The 12,856-nt window shown below is 32.2% G+C and overlaps 1 protein-coding gene across 2 annotated transcripts; it reads left to right on the forward strand.

Annotated features, from left to right (window-relative positions):
- Positions 1 to 3,299: 3,299 nt before the first annotated feature.
- LOC110641775 (dolichyl-diphosphooligosaccharide--protein glycosyltransferase subunit STT3A) lies at positions 3,300 to 12,628 on the forward strand. 2 transcript variants are annotated; one of them, XM_021793616.2, is made up of 23 exons: positions 3,300 to 3,552; positions 4,112 to 4,174; positions 4,306 to 4,361; positions 4,471 to 4,542; positions 4,658 to 4,763; positions 4,844 to 4,894; positions 5,323 to 5,418; positions 5,615 to 5,674; positions 5,757 to 5,870; positions 7,048 to 7,134; positions 7,963 to 8,066; positions 8,213 to 8,308; positions 8,716 to 8,836; positions 8,928 to 9,008; positions 9,092 to 9,223; positions 9,327 to 9,557; positions 10,432 to 10,578; positions 11,012 to 11,198; positions 11,312 to 11,409; positions 11,625 to 11,704; positions 11,796 to 11,883; positions 12,140 to 12,229; positions 12,318 to 12,628. In XM_021793616.2, exons 1-23 carry the CDS (start codon positions 3,433 to 3,435, stop codon positions 12,381 to 12,383), a joined length of 2,346 nt encoding a protein of 781 aa, XP_021649308.2. In that variant the 5' UTR covers positions 3,300 to 3,432; the 3' UTR covers positions 12,384 to 12,628. The 2 variants fall into 2 exon arrangements, with proteins under 2 accessions (XP_021649308.2, XP_021649309.2); XM_021793617.2 differs by having other exon boundaries at positions 12,321 to 12,628.
- Positions 12,629 to 12,856: the final 228 nt, after the last annotated feature.

The raw sequence follows: 12,856 nt of genomic DNA on the forward strand, positions 1-12,856 counted from the left end.
AATTCATAATAGTTTTTGCCCATAATAATTTTGGTTCGATATGATTTTGATACTTTTTTTTCATTCTGCCTTAGTTTTAATATGAAAACAACAAGTAAGACACGTATGAAAATCATCATACCTAAGTTTAAACTCAAATCAGATTAATATTCTAAAACTCTAATCCATCTCAAACTGAATTATTATTATCCAAAAAATTTAAACTTATTTAATTTCATCTACATAAAAATATTTTTTATTAATAATTTATATTTTAAAATTTATTAATTTTATAAAATATTTATATTTTATTTTATTTAAAATATATATTATAAAATTTATAAATATTATTATAAAAATATATATTTTATATTTTATTAAATATTTATATGATAAGTTTGAATATCAAATATTTAATATGTAAAATTTAAATTTAATTTAAATTTATTATAAATATTATTTTTTAAATTTAAATTTATCTAAATTTCAATCATGTGCCATCTAAATTTATTTTAGTAAGATTTGATCTAATTAAATACCCATAAAAATCTAGTTCATTGTCACCATAAATAAAATTAACTGAATCCAATATAATTTAAAAAAATAATAATAATTTTGAATTGGGCTGATTTTGATTCGAAATCACATATTCAAAACTTCGGTTATGAGCATATTCTGGTTCGAGCTCTATGTGGGGAGACTGAAACCAAAATTGACCCATTATAACCTGATTTCAGGCCAATTCATGAACCGAGTCGTTGACTTTAGGGGTGGCCACGGTTCGGTTTCAAATCGTCAAAATCGTCATTCTACGGTTTGGTTCAGTTCATACTTTTAGAAAGTTCCAAACCGGACCACACCGGTGATTTAAATAAAAAAATTCAATAAATACTTCACTTTACTCCTAATTCATTTATATATATATATATATATATATATATATATATATATATATATATATAATTAATTCTCTACACAATTATTCTCTACACTCTCTTTAATTCTTAATACTCTTTCAATTTCTCTCAAATTTTCTAAATAATTATTTTCTACACTCCTTTTAATTCTCAGTACTTTCACAATTCCCCTACTTTATTATTTTTATGCTCACTGAAATTTTTAATACTATCTCAATTACTCTGTTATTATTTTATATCTTCAATAAAATTTTCAATACCTTCTATTTTGATTTTTTTTTCTTTTATGTTTTTTAATTATCAATTATCATATAATTTTTTAAAAAATGGCAAGTAATACTCAATTCAACTAAGCTTTTATTCCAAAAATTTATTGGGATCGGCTATATGGATTCTCTTTCTCCACTCTAAATGATTTTGGGTTAAATCCTCGGAAATGTGTAATGCTTCTAAGTCACGTTGTACTATTCTCCTCAAAGTCAGTTTAGGTCTACCTATTATTTTCTTTCTATCCTCAACCCAATATGCTCTACTTGTCTAATTGGAGCTTTCCTATATCTATACTTCACATGACCAAACTACCTTAATTTCCTTTTTCTCAACTTATAACTGAAAATTTTAATTACTCTAAATCCTTAAGGGATATATAAGGGATATATAGGTAAAATTAAGTTCATGCACATTTTTCTAATTTTTTTTAAAATTAATTTTATCTCTAATTTTTTAATAAGTTCAAGCCTTTACTTATTAAATTTTTCTTAAAAATAAGTTATTTTATTTTGATTGAAAGATTTTTAAGAAAAATTAAAATATTTTTTACAAATATAACTTAAATTATAAATCAATAAAATTTTCCTATAATTTTTTCCTTTAAGTTGCTCTTAAACCGCTTTCAAACCGTCTTGAACTGTCATTTTTTTTAAATCAAGAACCGCCTTCCAAACTTGGTTCAGTTCATGATTTCATTGAACTCCTAGTTGACTTGGTATGATCCCAAAATTGATCGGGATGATTCCAACCCAATCACAATTCGAACTGGCCCGAGACTGGGTCCAGGGTGATCCCATTTAATAATAATAATAGTAATAATAATTTTAAAAAGAATGCTGCATGTGTGATATTTCTATAATTAACAAAAAAATTTTACAAATTTAGGACTGAATATTTATAGTATATATAATGATAAAATTAAATTAAGTATTAATTTTGTTTTTAAAATTTATTATAATCATTTTAATTATAAAAAAACTTATTTTTAATTAACTTAAAAATCTTTACTTTATAAAAAGCTTACATTAATATATAGTTTTTTTTGTATAACTTATTCTATTATAATGCACGTAATTTTGTAATTAAATACAAAAATGTGCCTATACTTTTTATTATGTTATAATTAACTTATAAATTCTTTTATTTATAAATTTATCAATTTTAATTAAATTATATATACTTCATATCAATTCATTTATTTATTTTATGTTTTATTATAATTATATTGAAAATATAAATATATAAACATAGGAATGAAGGGAGAGAAACTATGGGCATGAAAAAGAGAGTAATATTTATTTTATATTTATTATTTCTAGTTTTTGAGTGAGAAGTCAATAGCTCTATTAAGTCTACTCTGTCTTCTCCAGCACTTCCATAGCTTCTAAAGTTTTTTTTTTTTTAACTCGCTTTCTTAAGGATATAAGAGTAACGATAAAGTTAAATATTTATATTAAAATATCTACATAAATAATAAATATATAAAAATAAAAAGACACTTAAAAAAGATTGATACTAAATATTTTATTTCATGATGTTATTACGTAATATTTTTTATTATATTATTACGTAGTTTTTATATTAAATTTTATATATTTTTAATTATTTAATTATTTTAAATTATAATTAAATTATTAATTCTCTAACAATAATATAAGTTATAAGTTATTTAATATTTACTCTCATAATACATAAGTTAAATATATTAATATACATTAACTACATGTATTTATATATTTATATTTATTACCTATATATATATATTGTATGTAGATAAATTGATATAGTATTTAATGTAACAGTTGATTGATGAGTGGATTGTCCTTTGATCTCATAACGGCATCAGTTAAATTTATTTGAAATTAAATGGAAAATTATGAGTCTATTGATAAAATCAAGGATTCAATTTTTTCCTGTTTCTTGCCAGCTCCGCCTCATCATGAGGAACCAATGACAAACATGGTAAATAAGTTATTGCCACGTGGAAGGCCACGTACTTTACGACCAATCAATCTCGTTTGCCAATAACATCTTGCCACGTACAAACAAAAGAGTACAGAATTATCAATTAAGGAAAAACCTGAGATCATTTTGTAATTTCATATGTTAGAGGGACAATTTTGTAGTTCCCGCAAATCAACTATTCTAAAACCCTCACTCCTGACTCGCGCACTTCCTCCTCTTGCTCCACCAAAGTCTTCTCTTCCTGTCGACGACCTAGAAAAGCCTTCCACTGAGCACAACTCTACTCCCTCCCTGTCTCTCAATGGCGGACCCTGAGAACGCCAAAGAGGCAACGACCTTGCGATACGCTTTTGGCAATGTTCTCTCCTTCTTCATTCTTCTCTTGATCGGAGTTCTCGCTTTCTGGATCCGTCTTTTCTCTGTAAGTTCATCGAATTCTGTAGATCCGAACCCTCACTTTCGATAGTTGCTGGTTATCTGATTTGGAAATGAAGGAAAACGATATGATTGATGCATTCTTTCGCTTAACTCATCCAAATGATCAGTCAACTGAATAAAACATTTGAATTTTTGTTTCGAAAGGTTGCTTGACTTAGCAGGGTAGTTCTTTCTTTTTTTTTTAATTTATTCTTAAATTTTTTTTTGAAGTTGTAATTATCTGAACATATAAAAATTTGCCTCTTATGTTCTAATTGCTGAGAAAATCTATAAAAAGCAAACAAAATAAAATGCTGGAATCAAGGGAGATAGATTTTTTTTTAAAATAAAGCAAACAAAAAAAGTTGACTTAACTTGACCAGATAGGGAGGTAGAATTGAGTATCCCCTTGGCACCTTCTCTAATTTCAATTTTCTGGGAGAATTGAAATTACCTCGAGTGGCTGTGTGCCGTTTCAGCAATCAAAATTGCTTTTTTAATTAAGTTAGGTAGCTTACATTGTTAGTTCTTCTGACCTCACAGGCTTGTTGATTGATTTTCAGGTGATAAAGTACGAGAGTGTTATTCATGAGTTTGATCCCTATTTCAATTACAGAGTCACTCAGGTTCAATTTTTTCCTCGCAGTTATTGCTGTGCAAAGATACAAGCACACATTGACCTTTATATTCTTAATTCCACTGTTTCCTTCACCTTATACTTCAAAATAATGATATATAAACTGTTTTGTGATTTCAGTTTTTAACAAAGAATGGGATATATGACTTTTGGAATTGGTTTGATGACCGAACCTGGTAATTGATATATTTTTGTGATTGATAAATTCCCATGAGAGAGTTTTTTTTTTTTTAAATAATTTTTATATGATTTTCTAAGTTGACTGCTTTAATTGTTTCACTTAAGGTACCCTCTTGGTAGAGTAATTGGTGGAACTGTTTACCCTGGTTTAACCTTGACGGCAGGCACAATATGGTGGTGAGTATCTTAGAGTTAATTGCAAGGGATGTTCAACCAATTAAAACATTTGAAGTGGCATATATTATTGATTGTTTGTTGGCTAACTTCTTGAGCCATTACTGTCTGATATCAGGATATTGAATTCTTTGAATATTCCTTTGTCTGTTGAGACTGTTTGTGTTTTCACTGCACCAATCTTCTCTGCATTTGCTTCATGGGCCACTTATCTTTTGACCAAGGTTTGTATATGCTGTAGCTTTCTTATCTAATTGAATATTGAAGTTGAATTTGCTGATTATGTGCAATTGCGTTTTGATAGGAAGTTAAAGGTGCTGGCGCTGGTCTGACTGCAGCGGCTCTTTTGGCCATGGTAAATCATACAACGGGTATTCCTAATTTTATAAGTATATAATGTTTCCATGTAATTATATTAAGGTTTTTTTTTTTTTTTTTTTTTTTTGAGCAGCTGCAATGAGGCATCACTTAGTTTGTGGACCTAGTTTGTGCAATTAGGTTAGTGGGTATGTGGACCTAGTTTGAACATCCAATTGGGTTAGAGTCTTGGTGTAAACTGCAATAACAGCCAGAGATGGAAGCTACACTTAGTTTGATATGTCGCATGCACAAAGTTGTGCAGTTACCCTTTTTCTGTTTTAAATAAAAAATGCTTAAAAACATGGTACAGAATATGCATGGATGGGATGGCCTTCTATATAAGATCTGCCATTCACTGTACTGATGCTCAGTACACATAAACATGACAATATCAAGAAGTTAACTTCTCACCTTTGTTTGCAGGTTCCATCATATATATCTCGATCAGTGGCTGGCAGCTATGATAATGAAGCTGTAGCTATATTTGCTTTAATATTCACTTTCTATCTTTATATAAAGGTTAGTTGCTGACAAAAGGATGCAAATTCAACTCATTCTTTTGAGAAATGCTTATGTAGTGATAATGAGATCTAGTCTAATGTACTGGTCAGTGGTTTTACTAACTGAAAACATTTATCATGGACTGTTTATTGGCTTAAGATAATTTGTTTCCATCTTTGATTCTTCGCTCAATTTGATTTTGTATCATGCGCAGACATTGAATACAGGATCCCTCTTTTATGCGACTTTAAATGCCTTGGCATACTTCTACATGGTAGGTCTTGTGCTAGTGTTGCTTGGCTTCTTATGGTGCCTTATTGCATTTATCCTTATTGTTTTACTGTTTTGACTTTCAGGTTTGCTCATGGGGAGGGTACACCTTTATAATTAATCTTATTCCAATGCATGTGCTTCTGTGCATTGTGACTGGTCGGTACTCATCCCGGTTATACATTGCATATGCTCCCCTTGTAAGCATCTATGGCACTCATGTAGTTTGTGGTCATTGTAAAAGGAATAACAAATGTTCTGTTATGATTATTGAAACAAGAAGTATGCATGTAATGTTGCTAATCTTGGAAAATGAGTAGAGTAATAGCCCAAAAAATTGGTTTTCTTGAGAGTATAAAGGTCTAGATGTATATGGTTAAAGTCCTCTCATTATGTTCTTGTGGTATATGTATTATCGTGCTAGTGATATTGAATTACATGCGGGTGGATTGTATTTTTGCTTTTGTAGTTTACATGTATTATAGTAATAAAAATGCATTCTTTCTTTGTAGGTTTCAATATCCTTATCGTGCTTTACATATGTTGCACAAATGATGCAAAATATTTTCTTTACTGAATGGAGTCACTGTGATTAGTTGTCATGGATAAATTATTCTCGACATTTAAGCCATTAGGCCCAGAACCTTGGGAATTTCTTTTCAAGAATATGATTTTTTTTTTCTCTGTCGATTGTCTTGCATTATTGTTGAATGAAACTTTCTTTGATTAGAAGGTCTGTTAGTCATAGGATTAAAGTCGGATGGTTGAAGTGGAGACGTGCAACGGGAGTTTTATGTGATCGCAAGATTCCTAATAAGTTGAAAGGAAAATTTTACCGTACAGCTACGACTGGCCATGTTATATGGTAGTGAGTGTTGGACATTGAAAGAGTCGTATGTGTCTAAGATAAGAGTTGCGGAGATGAGAATGTTAAGGTAGATGAGTAACCATACTAGACTAGATAAAGTCATTAACGAGAGTATTAGAGAAAAGGTAGGAGTGGTGCTAACTGAGGATAAGTTGAAAGAAGGGAGATTGAGGTGGTTTGATCATGTGAAGCGTAGACATATGGAGGCTCCAGTCAGACAAGTAGAGCATATTAGGTTAGATGATAGAAAGAAAAGAAGGGGTAGACCTAAACTGACCTGGATGAGAGTAGTACAACATAACCTAGAAGCGTTACACCTTTCCGAGGATTTAACCCAAAATCGTTTAGAGTGGAGAAAGAGAATCCATACAACCGACTCCAAATTTTTGGGATAAATGTTTAGTTGAGTTGAGTTGAGTTGAGAAACTTTCTTTGATTAGAAGGTCTGCTTTGTCTCCACCTGAATGAAATTACTTGGCTTTTGTTGAAACTGTGGCTTCTTAATGCAGGTGGTCTTGGGAACATTACTTGCTGCTTTGGTGCCTGTTGTTGGTTTTAATGCAGTCATGACATCAGAACATTTTGCTTCATTTTTGGTGAGCTTCCCTGCCTCTTATTTGGAACACAATTCACTCCAATATCTTGTGCTTTCTATATCTGCAAATGAATTAAGCTAACCCAAGCTTTGACATTTTAGGCTTGGCTCATTTGTAATATTTTAGTTTGACTTGTCTGTTAACTGAGCTAAAATTGAGCCAGGGGCTTTCTCAAATAAATTTAAGTTATAAACAGAACTTAACTGCAAATTTATTCAGAACATATGAATATACTTAACCACGCTTTTCTTTTCTTTTATATATATATATATATATCACTTTATTGGTACATTTAAACATACATGAAACTTAAAGTTATAATCAAATTATTAATAAGTCATAACAAGTTGGCTCATGAACTCAAACAGATGTAGCTATACTTGATTTAAGCCTTAGTGATTTCTTAAACAAGCTTTAAAAGTAAGTTTGATTATAGCTCATTAATAATCTTAATGAATGAATTCAAGGAAGCTTTTATTGAGTTGAATTCTAAGTAGCATACAAGCAAATTGGCTCATTCACAGTCCAATTAGTTACTCATGCAATGCCTTCTAAAGATATAAACGAAGCAATTTCCACGGCTTATTGATTGTAGTATGTCATATTTTTAAGGTTCTTTAAAGCCATTGAAGCCATTAATGTGGGGGGCTATAGCTCATTTTTAAGAGAATGGCATATGTGTTCTTGGAAGTACTAGTAATTATATGTACACAAGAAATGGTTTTCTAGCTAGAGTTCTTTTCCCTATACGTGAAATTGTTCTCTTATCATTTAACTTTTATTTTGTTTAGGCCTTCTCTACTTGTTACTAATTGCATTTCTGCGCAGGTTTTCATTATCATCCATGTGGTGGCTTTTGTGTATTATATTAAAGGGATTCTCTCTCCAAAAATGTTTAAAGTAGCTGTTACGCTTGTTGTATCTGTTGGCCTGTAAGGTTCCATCGTCATCTGTTTTTCTTTAGCATGGTCATTACTGAGGCAACATAGAGTATAATGAATAGTGTGTTATTCTGGTCTTATGCTACTTTATCACAAAACATGAGAAATGTTAAACCTGGGCATTATGTTTTCCTCAGGGTAGTCTGTTGTGCTGTGATGGCAATTTTAATAGCACTGGTAGCATCCAGCCCGACAAAGGGATGGAGTGGACGAAGTTTAAGTCTGCTTGATCCGTAAGTACCTGGATTCATCATTCGTTTCAATCTTTTTTTGTGGTCAATTTTAGTTGTAGTAAAGCGGCAAGTTAATAATTTAACTTGGTTTCAATAACCTGTCTGACGTACTCAGACAGTGTTTTTGTCTTTTACTCTCTCTCTTACTTTCTGAGGCGGGAGGGGGTGGTGGTCTAGATTTGACTTTGAGTCAGCCTAAACATCTCCCTTTCTCTCTGTATTGCTTTGACATGCTAGGAAACCATATAACATATTTGTACACATCTTGCATCACATGCCCTGATGTGAAACATTTATAGTGACTTAAATATGTTTGTCCATTGATTTAATTATTAGATAATGAATTTTTCCAAAATGATTTCTTATGCAATGTTCACTCCATTTCTATTTTCATTGCATTGTGACAGAACCTATGCAAGCAAGTATATACCGATTATTGCCAGTGTTAGCGAACATCAGCCCCCTACATGGCCATCTTACTTTATGGACATTAATGTTTTGGCCTTCTTGGTTCCAGCTGGGATTATTGTAAGCTACATTTTTTCTACATAATTTTACCTTTTCACTAGAACATTATGCTTTAAACTTGTCTCATTATGGTTCTTTTTTTTTTTGGTAGGCATGCTTTCTTCCTTTATCTGATGCAAGCTCTTTTGTTGTCCTTTACATTGTGACATCTGTATATTTTTCTGGAGTCATGGTAAGTAAAATCTTGGCACATCTAATATCACTTAGTATTTCTACTCCTCAGGGTGTGATCATTGAATCTTGATCATAATGCAGGTCCGTCTGATGCTTGTACTTGCTCCAGCGGCATGTGTCATGTCTGGAATTGCCCTTTCTGAATCTTTTAGTGTTTTCACACGATCAATTAAATTTCAGCTACATGGATTATCAGGGAGTTCCCAAGTTGATGTAAGCGTGTCTTTTTCATTATACTGATGGCTTTTGTTTTTCAACCATTTATTAAGTTTTTCAACTGTAGAACTAAGATGTATTTAATGCTTTGGACTGTAAGTCAGGGGATGCTAGTTCAAGTACTGTTGTGGCACAAAATGATGCAGGAAAGGCTGAGAAAACTGAAGATACAGCAAAAGAACGGCCTTCAAAAAAGAGCAAGAAGAAAGAAAAAGGGATTGTGGATAAACCATCCCTAAAAGCCAAAATTGAAAGAAGGCTTCTTGTTTTACCTTTTGAGGCGTCTATCTTCGCTATTCTACTACTTGTGTTGCTTGGTGCCTTCTACGTGGTACGTAGACTCTATCTTTTGCTTACCCCATTATGCTTTGAGATTTCAAAAATTTATATTCTTGAAAGTTTGTGATATTGCCTTATGGATGATATGGTGTTACTTTTGAATGATTCGTGATATTGGCTTATGTATGATATGGTGTTGTCCTATTACATCTTCACATGATAATCAGTTGATTCAGTTCTAAAAGACTAACATATCCATCTATTGTAGCATCCATTATAAAAGACAGCTAAATATGCATAGTCATCCATATTATGAGCCTCTCAAGTATAAGGACCAAGGTCTGATGCAGCAGGGCTGTTTGTAGCAGCTCTTTTCCTAGGCTGCGCATTATCATTTGTTTAATCATTTATTCATATGGCATTATCATTGTATTCTCTCGATTTTCTTTTCATTTGAAGCTTCTTAGCTGGAGAAGATGAAGCCACCTGAGACCCGAACAACAAATTTTTGGAAAATCTCATGGAATGATTACTGCAAACTGTGACGCTCTTTGGGAAACCAGTTCCACGTTAATTCCTATTCCTTTGATGCCTTCTCTCTCTCTGTCTCTCCTGTAAAGTCGATCATTATTTTATTTGTTATGTGTTTGATGAATGTGCTATGAACATTTGGCAATAAGCAATTTCATGTACATTCATTTTCCTGAATTGATCATTCTGAAAGTGTCCCCAGTGCCCCCATATACCAGTATACATTTAATTGAAGCAGTTAATGGCATTCCCTGGGAAATTTGCAACTCAAATTTTATTTTGCTTGTACTTTTGTTTTTTCTTGAATGAAACATGCCTTTTGTCCATGAGCTCCTTTTATTTAAATACTTGCACTTCATTATGACTAAAAGGACCTCTGACCTTTGTCCTTGTAGGTTCATTGTGTCTGGGCTGCAGCAGAAGCCTATTCAGCACCCTCCATTGTTTTAACATCTTATTCACATGATGGTGGTCTACATGTTTTTGATGATTTTAGAGAGGCCTATGCATGGTTAAGCCACAATACAGAGGTGGATGATAAAGTGAGTTTCTTTCATTTTCTTCCTTAGTTCTAAGTTCTAACCATTAGATTAACATGATGGTTTCCATATGCTGATAGATGTTAAAAATATTACATTTCAAGAAAATAATATCTGATTTTAGAGTTTTTTTTTTTTTTTAATTTTATTTATGATACCTCTATTTTTTCATTTTTCAAAGAAGGAATTTTTTTTTTCAACTGCTTGACAATTAACAACTGATGCCTAAATTAAATGGCAGCTTGTCATCTTTCAGCTGTTTTGTGGGCAGAAAATGCCTTTATCTATGATAACATGATTGATATCAGTCTAGTGAGTAAATTTTTTTGTGATTACTATTTGTAGGTGCGATATTTTATTATAATAAGCTATTTGGGAGCTTGTTTCTGTTGGGTATTTTAAACTTGTTAACATGTTTGGTCTTCGATCCTTGTAGGTTGCATCATGGTGGGACTATGGTTATCAAACGACTGCTATGGCTAACCGAACTGTTATTGTTGACAATAACACTTGGAATAACACGCATATTGCAACTGTTGGCACTGCCATGTCTTCTCCTGAAAAGGCAGCCTGGGAAATCTTTAACTCCCTGGACGTAAAATATGTGCTAGTTGTCTTTGGAGGTTTGTTTTCTTTGCCTTTTGCTTAGATCAGCACTCTTCATAAATTAAATAAATAAATAATAAAAATGGGGGGAACATTTGAAAAGGTTCTGATGAATTGCTGGGCTGATTAGGTCTTGTTGGCTACCCCAGTGACGACATAAATAAGTTCCTGTGGATGGTCCGAATAGGAGGGGGTGTGTTCCCTCATATCAAAGAGCCTGATTACCTGGTAAGTTCTTATATCTAGCTGCTTTTGATTGAAGGTCTGTTCTTTTGGATTCTTGTCAATAAGATAATGCTGCCATGCTGCATCAAACTTAAATCATTTGGCATGTGTGATATATCTGTCTTGCGGCCAAGACTATGAGATGCTTAAGCTTCATCAATAATCTATCTGGTCAATTATGTTATTGACTACTTCGTTCCCTATTTTTCTTTCCATAGAGAGATGGCCAGTATCGGATTGATTCTCAGGCTACACCAACCATGCTAAACTGTCTTATGTACAAACTCTCGTATTACAGGTTTGATTTTGCTTTGAACCTATTTATTTAAATGCGAAGAGCATGTCTGGTTTCAATGAAAAGTTATTTTTGCTGCATTTTTCTCCTACAGGTTTGTAGAAACTGATGGTAGAGGCTTTGATAGAGTAAGGCAAACAGAAATTGGGAAGAAAAATTTCAAACTTACCCATTTTGAGGAGGTCAGATATTCCTAATTTAGATTTTGGCAAAATTGCATAACATTAGCAGTAGACTATTTATAGTTACGCTGCCCAAAATTTGGGAGTTGCAACATTGTAGCGCCAAAAAGATTAAACTAGTGCATGCAATCAATGCCTACTTTTTTGGGCTATACTGCATGGTTGTTTTAAGGTTTTAGGCACTTTCGTATTAAATTTTGGCCTTGATGAAAAATCTATATGCCAGCTGAGAGGATTTATGTTTTTGTCAATTTAGGTATTTACAACTCACCATTGGATGGTCCGCATTTACAAATTGAAACCTCCTAGGAACAGGATCCGAGGGAAGACCAAAAAACCAAGATCGGTATGTATGAGAGATGGATGTTGGGAATTGGGACTACATTTGATTTGGCCTAATCACCTACTTTAATTGCTCTTACTTCTTTTCTTAGCAGAAAACAAGCTCAACAACTAGAACAAAAAGAAGTGCAGCTACTAAGAGGAATCCGTGGCATTAGGTATCATTTTACACATTAGGTATCAGTTTACAGGTTAATGTTCTTAGATGACTGTATTTCATATATAATTTGCACTCGAGCATTTGGAGAGGGATCACGCAGGCATATATTCTGTAGTCAAAGATTTTGCTTTCTTTTTAAAATCTTGTATTTTCTCTCAACGTTTTGCTGCAACAACTACACATGATTTTTGGATTAATAGCTTTTAATTTACTGAGCAATGCCAAATTAGATCATATCTACAACCCATTGCTGCCCAAAGATGATCCCAGTTTTGTCCTCCATTACAGATTTCGGTTAGGATTCTACTCCATTTTTTTTTAAAGCCTCGATAAATATTCGAACTTGAGATTGGTCTTAAAAAACTTTCAATTGAACAAAAATTCTCGAGCAAGCATATTGAAAAAAATATATATATCTTTCAAAAAAAGGGTACGTGCCCGAAACTGATGTAAATGGGTGGGTAGAGAATA

The sequence above is a fragment of the Hevea brasiliensis genome, chromosome 4 (genome assembly GCF_030052815.1).
Source record: "Hevea brasiliensis isolate MT/VB/25A 57/8 chromosome 4, ASM3005281v1, whole genome shotgun sequence".
NCBI classification, from domain to species: Eukaryota; Viridiplantae; Streptophyta; class Magnoliopsida; order Malpighiales; family Euphorbiaceae; genus Hevea; species Hevea brasiliensis.